Source organism: Neophocaena asiaeorientalis, unplaced genomic scaffold (genome assembly GCF_003031525.2).
Source record: "Neophocaena asiaeorientalis asiaeorientalis breed wild unplaced genomic scaffold, Neophocaena_asiaeorientalis_V1.1 scaffold221, whole genome shotgun sequence".
NCBI classification, from domain to species: Eukaryota; Metazoa; Chordata; class Mammalia; order Artiodactyla; family Phocoenidae; genus Neophocaena; species Neophocaena asiaeorientalis.
In genome coordinates this window covers 1,163,332-1,189,372 of record NW_020173766.1, presented here as the reverse complement: position 1 = coordinate 1,189,372, position 26,041 = coordinate 1,163,332, and the positions used below count along the sequence as shown (strand labels likewise).

At 44.5% G+C, this 26,041-nt stretch overlaps 1 protein-coding gene across 4 annotated transcripts in view; it reads right to left on the bottom strand.

Moving 5' to 3' along the window:
- Nucleotides 1–12,768: 12,768 nt before the first annotated feature.
- KLHL18 (kelch like family member 18) overlaps nt 12,769–26,041 on the bottom strand; it is a 55,612-nt gene continuing 42,339 nt past the window's right edge. For 2 of the 4 annotated variants that reach the window (XM_024751358.1, XM_024751357.1), the window contains 5 exons: nt 25,048–25,184; nt 23,280–23,517; nt 19,252–19,356; nt 17,539–17,650; nt 12,769–16,806 (listed from right to left, as the gene is read on the bottom strand). In XM_024751358.1, the coding sequence (XP_024607126.1) occupies nt 16,420–16,806; nt 17,539–17,650; nt 19,252–19,356; nt 23,280–23,517; nt 25,048–25,184 (979 nt within the window). In that variant the 3' untranslated portion in view covers nt 12,769–16,419. The remainder of the gene's footprint in view (nt 16,807–17,538; nt 17,651–19,251; nt 19,357–23,279; nt 23,518–25,047; nt 25,185–26,041) is intronic. The other 2 variants (XM_024751356.1, XM_024751354.1) reach the window with 2 other exon arrangements.

Genomic DNA, 26,041 nt, shown 5'->3' with positions numbered 1-26,041 from the left:
GTTATTTAAACTTTGTTAATAGTTTATATAAAATAGACATAAAATTATATATCTATGTATAAATTATTTAATTCAAAATCAAGGAAAAAGATGGAAAGCTCCTCAATTCATTTTCCTTGTCTCAGAATACACTTAATAGTAGAACCTAAAGATAGTATAGGGGGTGTGGCCAAGATGGTAGCTTAGGAAGACCCTGAGCTCACATCCTCCCACAGGTGCACCAAAACTACAACCATTTATAGAACAGCTATCTATGAGAATGTCCTGAAGACCAGCAGAAAATATTTTCCACAACTAAAGATACAAAGAAGGAACCACAATGAGATGGGGAGGAGGGGTGGAGATGTGATATAAGTCAAGACCCACACCCTCAGATAGGCAACCAACAAACAGGAGGATAATCACCACTGCAAAGTTTCTCCCCAAGAAGCAAGGGGTCTAAGCCCCACATCAGGCTCCTGAGCCTAGGGGTCCTGCACCAGAAAGGTGAGCCCCCAAAACATCTGGCTTTGAAGGCCAGCAAGGCTTGCATTCAGAAGAGCTGGGGGGCTGTAGGAAACAGACTGTTCTTAAAGGGCATGTGCAAAATCTCACATGATCCAGTGTAGAGGCAGTAATTTGAAAGGAGCCTGAGTCAGACCTACGTGCTACTTGCTCATATTTTTTTTTTTTTTGGCCATGCCACGCAGCTTGTGGGGATCTTAGTTCCCCAACCAGGGGTCGAACCCAGGCCCTCGGTAGTGAAAGCCTGAAATCCTAACCACTGGACCACCAGGGAATTCCCACTTGCTTATCTTAGAAAGTCTCCTGGAGAGGCAGGAGGCAACTGGGACTCCCCCTGGGGACACAGATGCTGGCTGGAACCATTTTTGGGAGCTCATTCTACCATGAGAACACTGGTGCTGGCAAGTACCATTTTGGAGTCCTCCCTCTAGTTTACTAGTTCCAGGGCTAACCTGCCCACCAGTAGGCTGGCACCAGCCCCAGGTTCCCCTGGGCTATGCAGCCAGCCACACCAGGACCTGGCCTTGTCCACAAAAGATTGGTAGCCACCACACAAGGCAAGGTCTGGCAGCCAGTGGGGGTAGGGGCCAGCCTGACCTACCAGCATGCCCATAGTAGTCAGGTCAACCACAACAGAACAGCCCACATAGGGGGCATCCCTAGAGTATACAGATCTGGTGACCAAAGGTAAGTGTGTTGCTGGGCCCCTTAGGATGTCTCCTACACAAGGCCACTTCTTCAAGATCAAAAACAAAACCAACCTACCTAATACATAGAAATAAATACAAAGAATTAGGCAAAATTAGGAGACAGAGGAATATATTCCAGATGAAGGAACAAGACAAAACACTAGAAGAAAAACACAGTGAAGAAGAGTTCAAGGTAATGATCATAAAGATGCAGAAGAGATCTTCGGGAGAAGAATGGATGAACACAGTGAGAAGTTTAGTAAAGTTTAGTAAAGAATTAGAAAAGTTTAGTAAAGAATTAGAAAATATAGAGAAAAGTTTAGTAAAGAATTAGAAAATATAGAGAAGAACCGAACAGAGCTGAAGAATATAATAAGTGAAATAAAAAATACACTAGAAGGAATCAACAGTAAATTAGATGTTACAGAGGAATCAATCAGTTAACTGGAAGACACCCAAGTTACCAAATCACCCAAGCCAAACAGAAAAAAGAAAAAAAGATTTTAAAAAATGAGGATAGTTTAAGAGACTTCTGGGACAACATCAAGCATACTAACATTTGCATTACAGGGGTCCTGGAAAGAGAAAAGAGAAAGGGGCAGAGAACTTATTTGAAGAAATAATAGCTGAAAACTTTCCTAACCTGGGGAAAAAAAAAGACATCCAAGTCAAGGAAGCACAGAGAGTCCCAAACAAGATGAACCCAAAGAGGTCCACACCAAGCACATTATAATTAAAATTGCAAAAATTGAAGATAGAGAATCTTAAAAGCAGCAAGGGAAAAGCAACTAGTTACCTACAAGGGAACTCCTGTATGACTATGAGCTGACATTTCAGCAGAAACTTTGCAGGCCAGAGGTAGTGGCATGATATATTCAAAGCAATGAAAGGAAAAAAACCTACAACCACTCTACTCAACAAGGCTATCATTCACATTTGAGAGATACAGTTTTACAGAGAAGCAAAAGCCAAAAGAATTCAGCACCACTAAACAGGCTTTACAAGAAATGTTAAAAGGACTTTGCTAAATGGAAAAGACCACAGCTAGAAATATGAAAATTAGGAAAGGAAAAATCTTATTGGTAAAGGCAAACATACAGTAAAGGTAGTAGATCAACCACTCATAAAGCTAGTAGGAAGCTTGAAAGACAAAAGTAGTAAAATCATCTATATGTGCAATGAACAGTTAAGGGATACACAAAAATATGTAAAATATGATGTCGAAAACATTGATGTGTGGGGTGGGTAGTAAAAACTGCATTTTTAGGTTGTTAGAATGCATTTGAACTTAAGAGATCATCAACTTAAAACAGCTATATATATATAAAATAACCACATATATAAAATAACCATATATATGTCATTACATATGAACCTCATGGTAACCACAAACCAAAATTTGTAATAAATACGCACATACAAAAAGAGAAAGGAATCCAAACATAACACTAAAGACAGTCATCTAATCACAAGGGAAGAGAGCAAAAGAAAAAGAAACAAAAAGAACTACAAAAACAACCAGAAAACAATGAACAAATTGCAGTAAGTACATGCCTATTGATAATTACTTTATATGGCATATATGGCCTTCAATAAATAAATGCAAATGATGTAATTGAAAAAAATTACTATAAATGTGAATGGACTAAGTGCTCCAATCAAAAGACAAAGAGTGGCTGAATGGATACAAAAACAAGACCCATATATATGCTGCCTACAAGAGACTCATTTCAGATATAAAGACACACATAAACTGAAATTTAGAGGACAGAAAAAGGTATTTTATGCAAATGGAAATCAAAAGAAAGCCTGGGTAGCAATACTTATATCAGACACAACAGACTTTAAAACAAAGACTGTAACAAGAGATAAAGGATATTATATAATGATAAAGAAATTGATCCAACAAGAAGATATAACAATTATAAATATATATGCACCCAATCAAGGAGCACCTAAATACATAAAGCAAATATTAACATAAAGGGTGAAATTGACATTAATACAATAATAGTAGGGAACTTTAATACCCCATTTACATCAATGGACAGATCATCCAGATGGGAAATCAGTAAGGAAATACTGGCCTTAAATGACACAATAGATCAGGTGAACTTGATAGACATATATAGAATATTCCATCAAAAGCAGCAGAATACACATTCTTTTCAAGTGCACATGGAACACTCTCCAGGACAGATCACATGCAAGGCCACAAAACAAGTCTAAATAAATTTAAGAAGACTGAAATCATATCAAGCATCTTTCCTGATCACAACAGTATGAGACTAGAAATAACTACAAGAAAAAAACTGCAAAAAAACACAAAAACGTGGAGGCTAACCAATATGCTATTAAACAACCAATGCGTCACTGAAGAAATCAAAGAGGAAATTTAAAAAAGTACCTGGAGATAAATGAAAATGGAAACACATGATCTACAATCTATGGGATGCAGCAAAAGAGGTTCTAAGAGGGAAGTTTAATAGCAATACAAGCCTACTTCAGGAAACAAGAAAAACCTCAAATAAACAATCTAACCTTACACCTAAAGGAACTATAAAAAGAAGAACAAACAAAACCCAAAGTTAGTAGAAGGAAAGAAATAATAAATATCAGATCAGAAATAAATGAAATAGAGACTGAAAAAAACAATAGAAAAGATCAATGAAACTAAGAGCCGGTTCTTTGAAAAGATAAGCAAAATTGATAAACCTTTAGCAAGACTCATCAAGAGAAGGCCTAGATAAATAAAATCAGAAATGAAAGAGGCAAAGTTACAACTGACACCACAGAAATACAAAGGATTATAAGAGATTACTATGAACAATTATATGCCAATAAAATGGATAACATAGAAGAAATGGATAAATTCTTAGAAATGTACACTCTCCTAAGACTGAGGAAGAAATAGAAATATAGGGACTTCCCTGGCCCTGGTGGTCCAGTGGTAAAGAATCTGCCTTACAACACAGGGGACACGGGTTTGATCCCTGGTCAGGGAACTAAGATCCCACATGCCGCAGAGCAACTAAGCACGCACACCACAACTACGTGCGCCTCAACTAGAGCCTGTGTGCTGCAAACTACAGAGCCCACGCATTCTGGAACCCACACACCACAACTAGAGAGAGAAAACCCACACGTCACAACGAGAAGCCCGTGCACCACAAAAAAGATCCTGCATGCCTCAGCGAAGATCCCGTGTGCCGCAACTAAGACCTGACACAGCCAAATAAAATAAATAAATAAATCTTTTAAAAAAAGAAATAGAAATATGAATAGACCAATTAATTATCAGTAGTGAAATTGAATAATAAGAATAAAAAAAAACCTCCCAACAAACAAAAGTCCAAGACCAGATGGCTTCATAGGTGAATTCTACAAAACATTAAAAAAAAAAATTTGGCTGCACCATGCAGCATGCAGGATCTTAGTTCCCCAACCAGGGGTCAAACCTGGGCCCCGGCAGTGAAAGCACCAAGTCCTAACCACTGGACCACCAGGGAATTCCCTACAAAACATTTAAAGAAGATTAACACCTATTCTTCTCAAACTATTCCAAAAAATTAAAGAATGCTTCTGAACTCATTCTAAAAAGGCTGATGTCAAAACCAAAGACATCACAAAAAAAGAAAATTACAGGCCAGTATCACTGATGAACACTGATGCAAAAATCCTCAACAAAATATTAGCAAACAGAATCCAACAATAAAATATCATACATCATGATCAAGTGGGACATATCCCAGAGATTCAAAGATGATTCAATATCAACAAATCAATCAATATGATACACAACATTAATGAACTGAAGAAAAAATCATATGATCATCTCAATAGATGCAGAAAAAGCTTTTGACAAGTTCAACATCCATTTATGATTAAAAGAACTCAGGGGTTTGGGATTAGCAGATGCAAACTATTATATATAGGGTAGATAAACAACAAGATCCTACTGTATAGAACAGGGAACTGTAATTAATATCCTGTGATAAACCATAATGGAAAAGAATATATATGTGTATAACTGAATTGCTTTGCTGTACAGCATAAATTAACACAACACTGTAAGTCAACTGTACTTCAATAACATTAAAAAGAAAAAAAGAAAAAACCTCTCAACAAACTGGGTATAGAGGGACTATACCTCAACATAATAAAGGCTGTATATGACAAACCTACAGGCAACATCATATTCAATGTTGAAAGTCTGAAAGCATTTCCTCCAAGATCAAGAACAAGACAAAGATGCCCACTCTTGCCACTTTTATTCAATATAGTGCTGGAGGGAAGGAGGGAGGGAAGGAAGGAGGGAAGGAGGGAGGGAAGGAAGGAGGGAAGGAGGGAGGGAAGGAAGGAGGGAAGGAGGGAGGGAAGGAAGGAGGGAAGGAGGGAGGGAAGGAAGGAGGGAGGCAGGAAAAAGAAAAGAAAAAGGAAAGAGGAAGGGAGGAAGGAAGGAAGGAAGGAAGGAAGGAAGGAAGGAATGGAGAGGGGTAGGGAAGGAAAGAATGGAGAGGGGTAGGGAAGGAAGGAGGGAGGCAGGAAAAAGAAAAGAAAAAGGAAAGAGGAAGGGAGGAAGGAAGGAAGGAAGGAAGGAAGGGAGGGAGGGAGGGAGGGAGGAAGAAAAGGAATCCAAATTGGAAAGAAAGAAGTGAAACTGTCACTGGATGCAGATGACAACATTTTCTGTACTTCATATAGAAAATCCTGAAGATGCCACCAAGAAACTATTAGAACTAATAACTGATTTCAGTAAAGTGCAGGGTACAGAATTAATATACAGTAATCTGTTGCATTTCTATACACTAACAGTGAACTATCAGAAAGAGAAGAAAACAATCCCATTTACAATTGCATCAAAAATAATATTATACCATGCTCATGGATTAGAAGAATTAATATTGTTAAAATGAACATACCCAAGGCAATCTACAGATTCAATGCAATCCCTATCAAAATACCAAAGGCGTTTTTCACAGAACTAGAACAAATGATTCTAAAATTTGTATTGAAACACAAAGGACCCCAAATAGCCAAAACAGTCTTGAGAAAGAAGAATAAAGCTGAAGGTATCACACATTTCAAACTATACTATACTACAGAGCTACAGTAATCAAAACTGTATGGTACTGGCATAAAAACAGACATATAGATCAATGGAACAGAACAGAGATCCCAGAAATGAACCTACACTTATTTGGTCAATTAATCTATGACAAAAGAGGCAAGAATATACAATGGTGAAAAGACAGCTTCTTCAATAAACGGTGTTGCGAAAACTGGACAGCTACCTGCAAAACAATTGAACTAGACAACTTTCCACACCATATACAAAAAATAAACTCAAAATGAATTAAATACTTAAATGGAAGACTTGAAACCATAAAACTCCTAGAAGAAAACATAGGCAGTAAGTTCTAAACTGGCAGTTCAATTCAGTGGGGAAAGGGTGGATATTTTAATAAATGAGGCAGGCCTAACTGGTTCACCATCTGGAGGAAAAAATACAGTATCTGCTAAAAATTCTAGCTGGATTAAAGACACACATGTAAAAAAATTAACATCTTTCAAGAAAACCCAATGGCCAACATATGGAAACAAAGAAACAACCAGCTGAGAAATGACTGAATAAATGATGGGACAAATACACCCTGGGACATGACACAGCCTTTAAAAATGGATTAGAGCTTCAGCAGAAGGTGTGGGGAAAAGAAGGCTCCAAAAATTATGTACAATGGAATCCATCTTCTGTAAAACAGAAACTCCCAAATATGGACCTGCAGATACATACAGATGCTTTATATTGGTGTAGCGAAAACAGAGAAGAAAATACCCCAGGGTATTATACCGTGGGTTATTCTGGGGGAGCTACTGATACAAGAGGTAGGAGAATGAAGTCAGCAAAAAAGGAAAAGAAAAAAGTGGGAGCTGCACTTTAGCAAGGATGACTATGAGGCACACTTCTGCATTTATATGAAATAGGAGGGGTATGTATGAGGTGAGCATATGCATAAAGGAATTAAACATTTCAAAACCGTGATAATCTTGAAGCCCATGTAACATCGAGGAAAGTGTTTGTGTCAAAAGACAAAAGCAAGGCCTTCCCCGGTGGCGCAGTGGTTGAGAGTCCGCCTCTTGCCACAACCAGAGAATGCCACAACAGGCGGACTCTCCTGTAGAGAACGCCTCCACAACAAGAGAAGCCCCCACTTGCCACAACTAGTCCGCCTGTTGCTGTTGCACAGCAACAAAGACCCAATGCAGTCAAAAACAAATACATTAAAAAAAAAAAGAACCAAGGAGAGCTCTGTTTGGGATGGAGGGGGCCACACCTCTTATCTGCTAAGGCAACTGTGTCTGAACTTCTCCCCAAACCATCCCAAGCAGAGAACAGGCCCTGAAGCCCTGGAGAGCCACTGGAGGGTTATGAACAGGAGAGTGACACAATTTTGGTTTACAACTTTACAATTTCACTCTGGCTGCTCTGCTGCCTATAGACTGCAGAGTGCACAAGGGTGGAAGCGGGGGCACAAGGGTGGAAGCAGGGACACCACTTAGGAGGCCACTGTAGTGATCCAGGTTCTAAGGGATATGCTGACTAGGATGGAAGTAGAGGATAGAACTGGATTGGAAATAGAGTCAACAGAACTAGGTCATGGCTTAGCTAATGGAGATGATGATGATGAGTAACTTTCATCCCTTCCCCCCTCTAAAACCCAGCACTGGGTTCCTAACTAAACCACTGGGAAGATGAGAGATACACTATGAGGATGGGGAAAACTAAGGGCTGACCAGGTTTGAGGTTCCACTTTGGACATGGTCATACTGGGACATATTCAAGTGCATATGTGAATCTGTGCTGGCCCAGAGATAAGACTCCAGATGCCTTCCTCACATATGGGAAAGGGCAGTATCAGCTAGGGAGAGCTCACTCTGAGCTCTGAGGCCTCTTTATATTTGGAAGTTAGAAAGAGGTGGAAGTGGGCAGTACCGGAGTGGAGAGAAGAGATGATCATGATCTCTGAGACAAGAAGAGGTGAGCATCTCCACACAAGGGAGAGAGGGAAAGTGAGGGGCTTGTAAGGGCACAGACCAGGTCCACTCTGGTAATATCAATCTCTGTTAATGGTGCAAGAATATCCCTAACCACAAGAATCCAACCTTCTAAGAAAAGTGGGTACCCACCCTCAGGAGGCCCCCAGGCAAGTGAAAAAATTGAATTAGAAATTTAAAATCATCCTTCAAATAACAGGCCCAGATGGCTTCACTGGTGAATTGTATCAAATATTTTAAAAAATAATACTAATTCTTCACAAACTCTTAGAGAAATAAGTAGGAAACACTTCATTTATTCTATAAGGCCAGTATCAAAGGCCGAAGACATCACAAGAAAAGAGAACTACAGAAAATAGCTCTCTAGTGAACACAGATGCAGAAACTACTCTTAAAAAATCAGCAAACCATCCAGCAACATAAAAAGGATTACACACCATTACTAAGTGAGATTTATCCCAGGAACTCAATGTTGGGTCAACATCTTGAAAATCAATTAATATTATATACATATTAACAGCTTCAAGGACAAAAACCACATGATGATCTCAATAGGTACAGGAAAAGCATTTGAAAACCTAACACCCATTCATGACAAAAACTTCTTCAGGGCTTCCCTGGTGGTGCAGTGGTTGAGAGTCCACCTGCAGATGTAGGGGACACGGGTTCGCGCCCTGGTCCGGGAAGATCCCACATGCCGCGGAGCGGCTGGGCCCATGAGCCATGGCCGCTGAGCCTGCGCATCTGGAGCCTGTGCTCCGCAACGGGAGAGGCCACAACAGTGAGAGGCCTGCGTACCGCAAACAAACAAACAAAAAAAACTTCTTCAACTTGAAAAAAGACATTGATAAAAAATCCACAGCTTAACATATTTAATGGTGAAGGACTAAATGTTTAATGTTTTCCTCCCTCAGACTGAGAACAAGGCAAGAATGTCCACTTGTGCAACTTCTACACAACATCGTACTGGAGGTTCTTTTTTTTTTTTGGCCAGGCCACGCAGCTTTCAGGATCTCAGTTCTGCAACCAGGGACTGAACCTGGGCCACGGCAAGTCCTAACCACTAGGTCACCAAGGAACTCCCTGTACTGGAGATTCTAGCCAGTGCAAGAAAGCAGGAAAAAATTAAAGGCTTCCCGATTAGAAAGAAAAAAAGTGAAACTGTCTTTATTCACAGATGACATATCATGCATGTAGAAAATCCCAAGGAATACACATATACAATTTTTGATTTTAAAAGATAAAATCTAATAGGGAGTTTCCTGGGAGTCTAGTGGTTAGGTTTCGGCACTTTCACTGCTATGGCCCGGGTTCAATCCCTGGTTGGGGAACATCTCTCAAGCCACGTGGCGCAGCCACAAAAAAAGAAAAGAAAAACTAATAGATAAGTTTAGCAAGGTCACAGGATATAAGATCAATATACAAAAAAACAACGGTATTTCTATATACTAGCACCAAGAAAAACCCCAAATTAAAATTAAGCAAGCACTTCCATCCACAACAGCATAAAAACAAAAATACTTAGGATCAATTTAACAGAAGGAAGTGCAACACTCATACAACAAAAATGGCAAAATATTGCTAAGAGAAACAGAGGAAGATCTAAACAAATGACATTCCATGTTCATGGATTGGAAGACTTTGTATTGTCAGTATGGTAATTCTCCCCAAATGAACTATAAATTCAACACAATATCTATGAAAAACCCAGAAAACTTTTTGTAGAAATTGACAAGCTGACCTATAAAAGCTATATGGGAATGCAAAGTACCTAAAATATTCAACAGAATTTTTAAAAAGAACAAAGTTGGAGAACTTACATTATCTAATTTTAAGACTTACTTTAAAGCTGGAAAACTCAGTAGCTTACTATCAGTGTGGTATTGGCTCATGGACAGGCATAGAGATCAATGAAACAGAATTGAGAGTCTAGAAGTAGAAGTAAACACTTATATTTATGGTTAACTGATTTCAACAAAGGTACCAAAGCAATTCAATGGAGGAAGAGATAGCCTTTACAACAAACGTGCTGGGACAAATGGATATCCACGCACAAAAAAAGATGAATTCTAAAATTAACTCAAATGGATTATACACCTACACAAGAGCTAAAATTATAAAACTTCTAGAAGAATTTCTTCATGACCTTGGGTTGGGCAAAAGCTCTTAAGATATGACACCAAAAAGCACAATTCCTAAAAGAAATAACTGATAAAACTAAACTTAATCAAAATTAAAAACATCTACAACATTATTAAGACACTATTAGGAAAATAAAAAGACAAGCCACAGACTGGGAGAAAATATTTGCAAATCATTTATCTGGTAAAGAATTTGTATCCAGAATATGTGAAGAATTCTTTAACTCAATAAGACATATGACCCAATTTAAAAATAGGGAAGTTTTCAGTAGATATTTTACTACAGATAGACAAATGGCTAACAAGAACATGAAAAGATGCTCAAAAACCATTAGTTGTTAGAGAAATGCAAATTGTCAGTTTCTTAAAAGGTTAAACATAAACTTACCATACGTATGACCCAGTAATTCCACTCCTAGGAATATATTCGAGGAATGAAAATATATGTCACACAAAAACTTGTACATAATAGCAGTACTATTCATAAAAGCCCTAAACTGGAAACAATCTAAATATTCACCAACTGATAAAAAAAAAAAAAAAAAAGAATAAATAAAATGTGGTATATCCATACAGTGGAATACTATTCAGGAACAATAAAATAAAAAGAACAAACTACTGATATATTCTATGACATGAATGAATTTCAAAAACTATTCTAAGGAAAGAAGCCAGACACAGAAGAACACATATTGTATGATTCCATTTATATGAAACATCTAGAACAGGGAAATCTATAGAGACAGAAAGCAAAATGGTGGTTGCCCAAGGACAGGGGTGAGAATGGGGACTGTGTATGGGCACGAGGAAACTTTATGGATTGATGAAAATAGTATAAAATGGGGTAGTGGTAATGGTTGCACAACTCTGCACATTTACTACAAACTACTGAACTGCACTTACAATGAGTGAATGTTAAGGTATGTAAATTATACCTCAATAAAATTGTAAAAAAAAAAAAAAACCAACAGTGATGCAAAACAAAGGGAAACTAGGAAGCATGATTAGGTGAACTTTGAATCTGGCTATACCTGACCTCAAGTTCGTCAAGAAACATAATGGTTGTGTCTCTTCCATGTGTCTGGTGATGGTACACAATAGTGGAGACTCTTAAGGAGCTCACCATGTAGTGGGTGAGACAAGCAAACAGGCCACTGCCCTGCCAGGATACAGTCAGGGACAAGCATGGAGGAGAAGTACTAGGCTGACCAGAGATGCCAGACCACAGCAGCCTTCTATGCCATGCTACGTAGTTTGGGTTTTTATCCTGAACTGCAAACCTAGAAAAAGAGAACTAAATAGGGAACTGAGCTCCGTTAGAGGAAAACATTTGTGTATCACTAGAGATGAAATAGGAAACAGTAAGCCTGGGATAATTTCTGTAAGAACTGTGAGATTCCCTTGCCATTTTTCCATTGGGTAATGTTATGTTATTGTGAGCAGCAGTAAAAACCAGTACTGTTGATCTTTGGGGTGAAGAGGAGTGTGCTCTGCTGCTAGTTGGGAAAGCAGAGTTCAAAGAAGAACGACAACGAAGAAATGGAAAGTCAAGCAGATGAGTCTAGCTGAAGTTCACTGGTCCACTCTCTACCCATGAGCTCTTTGGTTCTGAGCAAAGGGGTGTAGGTTACATGGAAAGGGCTGTTAATACTTTAGAGGCATTTGACCTTTCTGCCACAGTAGAGCCCAAAGATAATCTGGTTTCCTTTTTTTCAACACAAAGGTACCTGTTTCCATAATCCAAACAGGGTTCTTCTCTTTCTCTCGCTGCTCAGTCTGCTTCTCGAAGGCCATCATAGTACTGGGCAGCAGACCTCCACACTCGGGGCATGGAGGCTGGATGAATCAGCTGCTCCAGAGGACGAAGACACTGCTTTCCTCAGGTGAACTGGACTGTGAATGTGGAGATCTGGTCTCAATTCTTGACGATACTACCAGTTAGTTGATGAATCAGGTCAGTTACTCAGCCCTTCTGAGAAAATGTATGTTAAAATGAGCTATGTCACCTATTGCACAGAGGTTACTAAGAGGACCAAGTGAGAATCAAGTGTTTATATGTGAAACATGCTGAGGGGGTGTATGTGGGAGTGACATACCCTTCCAAAAACGTTTTTAAAAAGTTATCATCCAGGGCTTCCCTGGTGGCGCAGGGGATAGGAATCTGCCTGCCAATGCAGCGGACATGGGTTTGATCCCTGGTCTGGGAAGATCCCACATGCCGCGGAGCAACTAAGCCCGTGAGCCACAACTACTGAGCCTGCGCTCTAGAGCCCGTGTGCCACAACTAACTGAAGCCCGTGTGCCTACAGCCCATGCTCCGCAACAAGAGAAGCCACCGCAACGCGAAGCCCGCGCACTGCAACGAAGAGTAGCCCCCGCTCGCCGCAACTAAAGAAAGGCCATGTGCAGTGACGAAGACCCAACACAGCCACACAAACAAAAAAAGTTGTCATCCAAGAGTACAATCATTACCCACTGGATGAGGCTGACCATAAACTGACTTTTGGAAAAGTGTGCATGAAGAGTTTCCTAAAATCCACCACCACAGTAACCAGGATGCAATCTCAGGAAGGCAGATCTGGAATGTGGCTATATCTGGGAAAGAGGAAACTAAACACTGGAGTCTGGTTCTCACACTGGGATGAGCATACCAACCATGGTGGAAACTTGCCTGAACAGGGGCCTGAGCTGCACCCCAGCCCTAGGGAATTGGTCTCTGGGGAGGGTTCTACAAGTCAATCTGTGGTTTAAAAAATTTTCAGTGACTTCTATGTGCACCAAAGCTAAGCACCTCTGGCTTGGAGGTATAAAAAAGGAGCTGGGGGTTTTGGCTCCAGGTGGTCACAGGCAGTCACATTCCACTTAGGAACTCTAGGAGTTTTATGGCAGGGATTGAAGAAAGGGGGAAATCCAAGAGAAGTGGTGATCTGGACAGGAGCAAATATGCAACACGCTCATGAAGTCTTTTGCATATATTTTTCATCAGAACCCATTCTCATAAAATATACACGTCTCTCCAAAGACTACTTTTGCCATGCTGTTGGGCTTTTTCCTTATTTTCACAGAAATATTTTCACTTTGTCCAATATTTTTTCACTGAATTACGATAAAAATATGATTTACCTCTAATTTAAAAAAAATAAAATCAGGAAAGGGCAAGAAGATATTAGGAGTGTACTCTTTATTTCTCTTTGGTTTCTTAACACAAAAGACATGCGTTCTATAAATAAAAGGAATTAAGATTTTTCTGGGAAACAATAAATTGGGGGGAGGGGGAATCGGAATTCCTACCTACTCACATCTTTGTGGCCAAGTCAAAAGGCTGGACTTCAGCTCCCATCCTGGCTTTGCTCTTGGATGAAACCCAGAAGAGAAGGTTACTTGTGTTATCTAAGGGGAAATACCCTAGGACAGCGAATGCCACAGTCCTCTGCTCAGAGCTGGGCCGGACCCCAAGGTTCACTGTCCACAGTATCTGCCCTATACCCTTTTCACAATACCTATGGGTGGCATCTCTTCTTTTCATGGTTTTACTGGAAAGGCTCCAACACCAAAGGGTCAGACCAGCCACCTGTAAACAGTCATCACCGTCAGACTGAGAACCAACTGTGGAGAGTGTGAAAATGTTAGTGTTTGCTCACTTGAGCTCAGAGCCCAGATCAAGGCACTGGCTTCACCTTACTTGGAAACACTGACCCCAGGTGGAGCAGTGTAACTTCTACACCAGGAGGTGGGAGTAGATGTAGGAAGGCTATCACAAGAGCAGCAGATCATGGGAAAATGATCTCTCAACCCCAATGGCAAAATCTGGGTCAGCATCCTAAGGACCTGGTGAGGTCCACTGGTTGATTCTTAACACATTCACAACCCAGGTTTGTCAGTGCTGTTGCAAATTCACAAAAGAAAGGGGCTTATAATAAGAAGACAAGCACTGGTAACTCCTCTCTAACAGGAATAACAGACCCCACCCTCCTTCCAAGTCTACCTCTAACAGGCAAACCGACAGGGAGCGAGAAATGCCAGAGCTCTACCACAAGCCCAGGCTCAACTATATCAGATTGTTAAGTCTTTTAAAATAAAAACATCATTTTCAAGTGCTTTTAGCAGAGGCCCAGCTCCTAAGTGGCAGGTAACGAAGGTACTTCCCTCTGGAAACATGGCGATTGCACACACTGGTAAACCTCACAGTCCCAGGGTAGGAGAGACGTCTCAGGTGTCACATGGTGCCTTTCTGAACAGGCTTCCAGGACACCCAGGCAGGCAGCGATGGGCAGGAGACCAACCAAGTAGAGATTGGGACCCTGAGACCCAATCTTGCATTGGAAATGTATCCTCCTTTAGTCTCTACTGGAAGAATTTTGGAAAACCAAATTTTGGCAGCAGCAGTTGAAGGACAGCTCCACTGCCCAGTGCACTGGTAAGAGAAGAGTCCTCCTGTTGGGGTCCCACTGTGCAGCATCAAGGTCCCATCCAGGGAGGAGGAAGGAGGAGCATGGAGTCTCTTCAAGAGGTCATTAGCTAAGATCATAGGAAGAAATATAAAATCTGTTCTTTGCAGCAGCAACAGATTCTTTCGGCTTTTAGTTCTTTATGTCATAAAGCCAGCTTTGCTAGAATATAAAGGTCCACCTTGCTGGTCAGTCTGCCAAGGGCTGGAGGGGAGACCAGACCCCTGGAATTGGCGAGTGGATAGAGGAGCAGCGGACTGGCAGGGTAGATATGGTTACTGGACCAAGCCAGCCGTGGCTGGTGGAAGGACCAAGTCTCTGGTTAGGTTCTAGAGGTACAAATGGTCAATGTACCTCAGAAGCATCACGATGAAGAAAACTATCCAAGAATGATAGATGGGCAAATGAGAATCTGGCCAGACCTGCTGTTTCCTGCTGGTCAAACAAGGAAGGAATGAAAGTGGGGTGGGAATCTGCATGAGTGCCATGGTGGCAGTGGGAGATAACCACAGGGGCATCTGGAGCCTCCAGCGACAAGCTGGGAGCTCCCACCTAGAAGAGTGGCAATAACTTAGCCAACTCGCTAAGCCTACGATTAAAAAAGTCCTCTGATAGTGGGTGTGAAGACAAACCCCACGAGCACCTTGCTACAGGACTGGTCAAGTGCGCACTGATTCTGGACACACAGGGGCTCAGAGGGAACCCCGAGTGCCATGCGAGGCCTTAGGACCCTGGGATCCGAATGTGGGAGCGGATACCACCCTTTTCACGTTGGGTGGTTTTCCATTTAAACATATATTTGCCTCTAGTGTCTTTTATGTTTTCTTCTTGCAAAAAAATGTTCACTTTAAAAAATTATTTTTCTTTTCAGTTTCTTTCAAGTGTTTCTTTAACTTTCCTTCAGTTTCTTTCAAGTATCTTTTATCCTCTCCCTCTGTTTCTCCTGAACAAGATGAAAAAGACCTCGCTGAAATCCCAAAATTAGACACAGGAAAAGCTTCTGTTCTTCGTGCTTACTCAGCAATGCAGACAAAATTCTCGGTGCGCTCGGATGGAAGGAGGAGGTGCGTGTGTGCAACCAGCACTGCCATGGCTGCAGCCTCGCAGTGAGGACAACCCGGCCTGTGTCCCTCCTCTCCCACCTACACCCCACAGTTTCCAACACGCTTGGCCACTGAAGCCACCCCATCGCAAACTGGCCACAACACAGCTGGCAAGCAGTAGGCAAGGAGTGTCAGATGGAAGACACTCTGCAGATGGGCGACCCACAGAGCTGTGGCAGGTGGGAGCTGGGCTTGGATGGAGCCTGTGGACATGCGGACCAGCAAAGCAGTCCTGTGTCACCAGCTGCGGGACCCAGAGGGGCTTCTGTCCCATGCTGTGCATCTTGATGACCTAGGCCTGAAGGTCACAAGGGCTGCACAGGGAGGGAGGACTTAAGCACCTGGAAAACTGTACCTCTGGCGAGCTCACATTTCACCCTGTCTTCTGGTCCACTACCTCTTCCGAGGGGGACTAACCCTGGAAGGAAGTGCCTGTGTTTGTACCAGATCCCTACTCCGCCACATCCCACCCTTCGCCTTAGATGGTGAGGAGAGGGATGCAGCCCACACCGACCCCTCCCTCGTGACATGCCATGGGGGCCATAAACGTCCAGCGGTCCGTGTCTGGGTCGTACATCTCCACCGAGCTCAGGTTCGACTGTCCGTCGTAGCCCCCCACAGCGTAGAGCCGCCCACAGCTGGCCACCAGGGAGACCCGGCTCCGGCGTGTGTGCATGGGGACTATCAGGCACCACTGGTCCGCCACAGAGCTATACACCTCGGCGCTGCTGAGGAAGCCCGAGCCGTCGTAGCCCCCGCACACAAACATCTTGCTTCCCAGGGATGCAGCTCCGTGCCGGCAGCGCTTGTTGAGCATGCCAGCCGCCGGGTGCCAGGTGGCTGTGTGGTGGTTGTAGTGCTCCACCTGCAGCGGGGAGACAGGTGCAGGCTCAGTCAAAGCCAAAGCTTGGTCACTGGTGGCCCACCTGGCATCAGGCCCCAGGGGGAGGCCTGGGGACAAGGAGCTCTGCCAGTGTGTGCTCTGCCCCTGATGCCCAGTTTCCTCAGCTGCGCACCTGCTCGTGGGCTTATAGGGACAGGTGAGAGAGAGATGGCCTAACCTGACCAATTTTGTTTACACCTGAGGAAACAAATCAAGGAGTTGCCCAGGATGCACTGCTATGTAGTGACAGAGCTGGGATGAGAGTAGGGTCTCCTGAGATCCGTGCACAGTGTGTTCCCTCACAGCATTGACTGACTTTGGAGTGACCAGCAAGTGGCTCTCGAGATTTTTTTAAAAGAATAAATGCAATTTCAAACAAATTATCCAGAAGAATGCAACCATTTGAAAATTCACCCTCTGTAATATGGGCTTACTTTGGGCAGGAATTTCACTGGGTCTCACGCAGCATCCGCTGGGGAACTGAACAGGGTGGGGGTGTGGGTGGTATGGCCACACCCTACCTCTCTCCTTTGCGCACACTGGTTCCCATTCTTGGAAGCATTTCGGAGCACGCGGCAGATGGCCTGAGGCCTCTAGATGACACCTTACCTAGCAATGGCAAGGCTGAGGCTTTTCCCAAAGAATATCCTTTCAAAATAACTCGCAAAGATAACAAGAGTGGGTGCCCTTAGCCCAGGAGGAGCCCAGACTCACACTATTGAAGATCTGCAAACCGTCATGGCCGCCTGACACGTATATCCTGCCCTCAAAGACTGTAACCCCTGCAGCACTGCGATTGGAGCTCATCGGGGTCACCACAGTCCACCTTCAGGAAAGAGGCAAAGTAGAAGGAGAGCCATGAGATTTGGTGTTCCTGTCCTCCCAAGACAGCTTAGAAGGATTCAGGGGAACTGTGCTGTGCTCCGTCTCACCCTGGACAATCTCCCCACTTCTTATCGTCTCCCACACCACCTCTGCTAAGGGCTCACTCTGGCTGCCGCCTCTCACTTTAAGCTTCGGGCCCATAGCTGGTCATCTCTGCCGGCACTCAAAATTAGCATTGCCCAAGCAAGACGTCTCTGACAGATCTGCTCCTCCATCACACTCCCTGGTCTTGATAATGGGACCACTAGCTACCTAGCTGCTATACTTATAATCTCAGCATTTTTATGACCTCTTCTCCGTCATCCTCAACATTCTGTGGTCACCACGACCCCCCTGGTTTGCTTCCTAGTCACTGCTTGTCCCCATCCCACTACTGCTGCCCTAGCTCTGGCCTCTCACTGGACCACTGCAACAGTCCCCTTACAGGTGGCCTGGCTTTCAGAACATCCCCATTCCGATCCTGCACAGCACGTCCTCTAGTGAGGACTCCTGTTTCCTCTAAGCAGAGTCCAAGTTCCTTAATGTGGTTCTTTACCACTTGGTCCTCATCCACTTTCCAGCTTCGCCTCCTGCCATGCGCCACCCACACCTGCTCCTCAACCACACACAGCTCTTTCTTATCTCCAAGGCTCTCTTCCTGCTGTCCCCCCACCTGGGATGCACGTCTCCCACTATCCACGATGGGTCTCCCCTTAGAAGACATCTCTGCAACCTGACTCTCCCCCCAAGCTGTGGGGAAGATGAGAGCCCTCCCCACTCTGTGCCCAAGAGCTCTAGACATAGGCACCCAAGGGAGGACAATCACCTTGTGCTGTGGCCCCAACAGACTAGGTGCTACTTAAGGATCTGAGACACCCTGCTCGCTGCCCGATACATAGTAAGTTGGTTAAGTGAATGGAATATTGGCTTAAAAGCACTGTGATGAATCCATTCTACTAATGTGCTTATATTGTTATAGTAAAAGCAGATTCAAATACTGAAATGAAGAACTCGGGCTAACCTTGCCAGTGTTTTCCAAAGAGTGTTCCGCAAAATAAGTCCACCAGATGGTGATAGGTGTTAGATAAAATGAAGTTAAAGAGGTTTCTCTGCCGCATAATTTTTCAGTCTTTAAAATAGTAATATGTATTATGGGAAGATGAGGCCTCTGGTGGTACAGACATGGATGTTTCCCAAGCTTATTTGAGTATCTGAAATGTAACTTTTTTTCCCCAAATCCTATCTTACCCACTTTGGAAAGGCTGTTCATCTGTTTCTCATCCCTTTTCACCTGCATTTCTAATAAAATGCGCTGATTTAGTTAAGAGGTACAGAGCATTAATAACTGTTTCCAAGCATCTAAGCAGACTGTTTTCAGAATTTAGTTAATCATTCATTCATTTAACCAAAGGTTATTAAATGCCTATTATATGCAAGGTACTACAGGGGCTAAATAGGTGAGATATTCCCTATCCTTAGAAGCATGATTAAAAGACTGCAGTTCTGATTTTTCATACTCTGTTTAGCAAGCTTCAGTTGCCCCAGGGGAGCTGGAGTCCTTACTTGTCCGTCTCAGGTGAGTAGGTCTCCACAGAGTTGAGAGAAGAGTTGCCATCATAGCCACCACAGACGTAGATCTGCCCGTCCAGCACGACCGTCCCCATGGCACTGAAACAGAGGTGTCATCCCGATGGGTCTCAGATTTCTTGGGGCAACCTCTCACGCTCACTGAGAAGTAAACCTAGCCCCCAACTGCCTCTTTCTAGAACAGACCTAAATCCCAGGAATGTGACTAAGCAAAGTGTAACACTGAGGGGAAAGGAGCTGCCCTGTGGTTCCTCTTGCCTCCAGCCCCCCTGCCTGGGGTTACTTCTTCTCCCTCCTCCTCAGTCCCTGATATGCTCATCTTCCGCCCTGCCATGCTCAGGGTCTGATTTACCTTTAAGACCCAGGCCAAATTCCTCCTCCAAAAGCCATCCTGCATCGCCCAGCAAGAATTACTCCCTCCCAACCCCACACTCCCAAAACAGCTCCTTTATCACAGCTCCTGTCAGTCATCCATTCGTTCAGCACGTTTTCATCAGGCCCTTGAGGCACACCGTCCCACGCACCAGGTTTGGAGAACTGAGCAAGCCAGACTCCTGCCCACAGGGTACCAGGAATTGACCTGCCACCTCTTAACAAGTGGGGACCTCCTGGAAGACTGGGGTCTCTAACAGTGTGACCCTGACAGTACTTAATGTGGTGCTTCGTACGTAACAAGCCCTCAACATACGTTTGTTGTGTTACCTTGATTTTCCCACGCAATTCACTATAAAGTTTGACAGACATCTTTTCATTACATACACGGCCCTGCATGTCCCCTAATTTGTCTTAGTGGGTGAGGCAACAGCTTCTGTTTGTTTCGTACTTACTACACACATCAGGTGCTCCACACTTGCTATTTTCCACTCTCACCACATCCTGCATGAAGCATCACCATCACCACTGTATAGATGAGTAGCTGTGGCTTGGGGAGTCTGGGCTATCCTCTCAGGGCTGCCCAGAGAGGCATGCCTTAGATTTCAATGACACAAGTCTGATTCCCACACTGTTCATCATGCCAGGCTCTCCCGAGAATCTTCTACATAAAGCCTCATGAAAAATTAAACATGAATGCCAAGCTGCCCGATTCACTGTTTTCAAACCTGATGCTGGAGAAGATTAAAAATAAATCTGGGTGCCTAACAAATAGGAAGATAAACTACACCAGGCTTTATAGCCCCCTTTCAAATGTACACAGCAAATCAAAGTGATACACACGATGTCCCTGAACCAGCCTGAAAGAGGAAGAGGACCTGCCTTGGGAGAGGACTGTGGGAAGGTCACAAACTCACTAGACATGTCACTATCCTTCTAGAAGTGGACAAAAGTAACAATTTAGGAGTTCAACAAAAATGTGAGGAAGAATTGAGAGGTGCCACAAAACTGTGTGAGATTAACTATCAACGAAACAGTAAAGACAGTGTGAAGAGACAAGGGGAAGAAATGCTGACCAGTGTGGACTGGATAAGGCATGGGAGAAAGCTCCACGCAAGCAGCCTGGAAGACTGGAGAAGGACAGGGAATGACGGCAGAAAGGAGGCTGTCACCAACTGGCAGGACAGAGGGTGTGTGGTTCATCAGGGGAGAAGTGACTATGAACATTTTAAGGTAGCCTGTAATTTAAAGGGGACGAAATGGAGCTGGGCCCACACTACTAATACAGGGCATTAACCACAGTGAGGGAAAGGGCTACCCGGAGGGCTCCTCCCAGACAGCACTCCAAACCCTGTGACATCACAGCTAGCAAGTGGCCCAGAGCAGACACACAATGAAGAACAACTGATTGACATCAAAGTGAAAAAGGCCCTCCTGGTTGGGGATATATACGGAGCAGTGAGTCATTCGAGGCCACAGAAAGCTGCAAAGTATCCAAGGAGCAAGAAGGGGAAGCACGGAAGCAGAGGTGGGGGGTGGGGGGAGGAAGGAACCATGAGAGTGTAGCTTATGGCTTCGGGAGGAGTAGATCTTATATACATATTTTTTCTTCCAGAAACAAAGCTACTTTGGCCTTTTGTGAATCTTACTGGTACAAAGGCAGATTCCCCCCTGCTCAAGGCCACAAACAAACACTACTGAACGTGATATACCATGTGTATCACGGACCATGTGTGACAGTTTCATGTGGCAAAGGACTTCCACACTGCAACATGACTCTTCTTCCTGACCACATGCAGTGACTTGATCTTTTTTTTTGGCGGTCACGTGATCTTAAAAGTAGAAAACCCAAATCATGGCCAGACAAAGGGGTCTGTAACCAAATACACAGATGAGAGAATTACAAAGCAGAAAGGCCTTTAAAGGGCAACTGGTCCAGTGGTTTTCAAACTGCCCCTTTCAAAAAAAAAATTTCATTTAACTTTTTCCTCCTAAAGTTGGGCATATGTCAAGGAAACTCAATACATAAAAGGGATAAACGCAGAGCCGTTCTGGTTAAACAGGTAGGGGGCCTTGGATGGCTGTCCTATCTTCCGTTAGTTTCGGAAGAGAAACATCAGAGCGTCATCTGAAACCATGATCTGGGGGCTTCCCTGGTGGTGTAGTGGTTAAGAATCTGCCTGCCAATGCAGGGGACACAGGTTTGAGCCCTGGTCCAGGAAGATTCCACATGCCATGGAGCAACTAAGCCCGTGCGCCACAACTACTGAAGCCCGTGCGCCACAACTACTGAAGCCCGTGCACCTAGAGCCCGTGCTCCATAACAAGAGAAGCCACCGCAATGAGAAGCCCACGCACCGCAACGAAGAGAAGCCCTGGCTCGCCGCGACTAGAGAAAGCCCATGTGCCGCGACTAGAGAAAGCCCACGTACAGCAACGAAGACCCAACGCAGCCAAAAACAAACAAACAAACAAACAAAACACCACAATCTGGGGCGGCTACCCCAAGGGTAGGAGAACACAGAGCCTGTCCAGTTACACTCTCCCCCTCCAAAGCTCCTGCCGTCCAACCATGACAATACCCCACACACGGCTGACATAAGGAAGGATGCTGCCAGTCACTTTGGCACTAAGAAGACTAAATAGAGGCACTATGTTTTCTTACTCAGGAAATGTGAGCAGGAGGAGACAAGTGGCTGGAAGGCGTTAAGAGAAATAAATTCGGGACTTCCCTGGTGGTGCAGTGGTTAAGAATCCGCCTGCCAATGCAGGGGACACGGGTTTGAGCCCTGGTCCAGGAGGATCCCACATGCCACGGAGCAACTCAGCCCGTGTGCCACAACTACTGAGCCTGCGCTCTAGAGCCCGCACGCCTAGAGCCTGCGCTCTGCAACAAGAGAAGCCACCGCAATGAGAAGCCCGCGCACCGCAAGGAAAAGTAAGGCTGGCCGCAACTAGAGAAAGCCTGCGCACAGCAACGAAGACCCAATGCAGCCCAAAATAAATAAGTAAATAAAGTAATTAATTAAAAAATTTATTTTAAAAAAAAGACATACATTCGGTCCACCTCACAACTAGCTGTGTGCTCATGCCTGGGGGACGTGTGGCACCCAGAAGTAAAGAGCATTGTTGTAGTGTGTACACACTCCCTGGTAGTGAAAGCACATGTGGGACAGGGATCCTGGGGGAAAGAAAGTATAAAGAGGAACACCTCGGATTCCCTTTTATGACTAATAAAGTTAAATCCTCCTTATTCTTCAGGTTTCAACTTTAATCTCACCTCTTCCCTGAAATCTTCCAGATGTTCCAGAGTCCAGCTTCTCTCCTGCCTCGCGTCTTCCATAATACAAACCTTTAGTTCTTACCTGGCACTTAAATAATAATACAACTTCCACACGTCCCTGTCTTCCCTGTCTTGTCTCCCCAAGTTCCTCAAAGGACAAGGCAGGGGTTTTACTTTTAAGCAGATGGGGGCTGGCTTCCAGGAGGTACGGGCAGTGGCTGGCCTGGCTGCAGGGGATCCCCAGGCTGAAGCTAGCGTCTACTTTATAATGTGCCCTGCTTGTCTAGCGTGGTGTCCCCCGGATGCCTGGTGTGTATGCTCAGGACGTACAGACCGGCTCCCAGAATACCTTCTCTTGCTATTCATGCTCCCCACACGGGTCCACGTGTCCGTCTCTGGGTTGTAGACCTCCACAGTGCTCAACCGCAGCTGGCCGTCATATCCCCCGATGGCATAGAGGAGTCCGTTCACCACGGCCACACCGACACGGCTGCGGGCTGTGGTCATGGGATGGCACTTCTCCCAGCGATTGGCGATGGGGTCGAACACTTCCACCACATTCAGGGAATCACCTGCATAAAAATTTGCTACTCAAATTAAAACAAATGAGACCGCTCATTTAGATCACAGCTGCTGCGCAATGATTATACGGAATGTTCAACTTCGTCCTATCAGCTCTTCCCGCAGAAATTACTCAAGCCAGGAGGGCCCACTAAGAAACTGTAGCCATGACAACCTCAAACTTAATTCTTTAAGGAAAATCAGAATCAGACAGGAGGCACTTATTTACTTTCTAGAGAGGGCAGTTTTAAGTTGCAAGGAGGTTCTTCACCTGCTTAAAGGCAGAGGTGAAGGCAAATGGAACCACTATTTCCCCGACACAGAGCAGGAGATGGCTTCCAATGCGACTCTCACTTCCTAGCGGTGACCCTGGGCAAGCTGCTTTGTGTCCCCATCTTCTGTTCTCACATGTGAAATAATCTCCATAGCAGTTCCCATGAGGATTAAATGATATAATATGTAAAACACCTAGCACAGTTCTAGAATATACCAAGTGCTCAATACATAGTAGTCACAGAAGCAAGGAATAATAACTCCAACCCTACCGTTTTCATAGTTTTTTAAAATCAAATAAAATAACCCCCTCCCTGTTTTATTCTGCTTTGGGACACTCAGCACCTGCCATGCTCTAGCATTTACTAGTTGAGGACTTACCTTTTCCAGGTCATATGGTTAACAAGTAGCGTAGGCCAGTACCCATCTCCCATTAACTTTCAATTAAAAACGAAACTGCCCAGGACTGCCCACCAGCTCCCCACCTCCCACCAGCTCCCCACCTCCCACAAGCTTGGGCTGACTCTGAAAAGGCCTGGCCTTCACATCCGAGGTGACGACTCCCTGTGCCACTGCACTGCAAGGATTCAGGTGTCTCCCCTACCCTCTCCTAGATTGCTACTGCCCTGCAGTGGTGCCTGGGGTGGGCAGGAGTGGGGGTGCCCCATGGAGGTTTCCTGAAAACTTGACTGTATGATACAAGAACTGCCAATAATACACGGACCACAAGGCATGTGGGTTTCACTGGAGGTAAGAGGTGAAGAGCAAAAAGTATTGATAGTGCAGACCGTGCGTATTTGGAGAATCTTCCTTCTTACGGTGACACTCTCACAGTCTAAGCCCAGAGATCCACATGACCGAATGTGATTAGCCTGGTAACAGAATTGGGTCTCTGATTATATCCTATCCAAAGCTGAGTAAATCCCATAGGTGACGTGATATTAGGGGAAGAGTGCAGGCTCAGGAACCAGGACCTGAGTTCCAGTCCTTGCTCAGAAAAAAGACTTGTGTGAACATAGCTGAAGTTCTCTGGGCCTCGATGTCCCCATTGTGAAGGAAGGGGGCCAGGCCTCTGGGGTTTCTAAAGGTCCCTTTTGCGTTGATATTCTGCTTCAATGGTATTAATATCTGACATGCGCTAACTGCAGAACAATTATATAAAATCAAGAGGGATAAAGGTGGTGACATCAAGGGGAGGAAGCAGAGGGCCAGGCTAGGTTGTTTCGTGCTTCTTCAACCACGGCATCCAAGACAGGGTTCTACAGAGGGGAGCTGCAAGATACCTGCTGAGTTGAGGCCCCCCACGGCATAGATGAGCCCAGCGATAGATGTGCAACAGCGAGGCCGAGTTCTGAAAGCTGGCAGGTGGGGCCGGCGCTCTGGCATGAGGTGATAGTCCTTTGCTTCATCCACCAGGTCCCTGGAATAAAGTGCAAGATGCTAGGACAGGAGGTATTCTCTCCACTTGGCCCACATTTGTAGGTCTGAGCCTGGCTCCCCCAACCACAACTGCAGGGGAAACACAGGAGGAGAAGCCTTCTGGAAGGTTTGGTCTCAGAGAACCCAGGTGAGTCCAGGGGAAACTATACACAGCTATTGGGACATGCTCAGCATTGGAGGGGCAAGATGAGCAGAGCCCATCTCTGTTAGTTTAACAGAAGAAAAACAGGGTGTTCCCTAAAATAGCTAGCCTTGGGGAGGTTCAACAAGCTGCTCGCATCCTGCTGCCACTCAGACCCAGCTCTTCCTTTCCATCCCTATGGCTCACACCCAGCAATTAACCATCTCACCCGGACTGTGGCAGCAGAAGCCAACTGCTCCTGAGACCTCCCTGCCTCCAGCCCCACCCCTCCATTCCAGCCTCCACACTGGGGTCCAAGCTGGTTTTCTAAGACCCTTCGAAAACTGCCCACTGCCTACAAAACAAAGCTCAAACTCCCCCAACAGCACCCTTGAGACTGCTCCTCACAGGGTCTCAGCTACCTCCAGCCACACCTCCACCCCTCCCTGACACACACACTTTCACGCTGCGTGGACCACGCCACTGACTCCCTACTGAACCAGCTGTGAATATGAGGAGCAGCTTGAAGGAAGATGCATATTTTCCTCTGCTGCTCTACTTTTATAACAATCCTTCTACAGGGCTGCGGTCTCCTGAGCTGTTTTGGTGGCTCTGCTGCACCCTATTGTTTTTGATTTACTCTGGGTAACAGTTTTGCATGCTGCTAAACATGCCCCACCCCTGCCCATCACTGTAGCTGGGCAGACCCTCCTGAG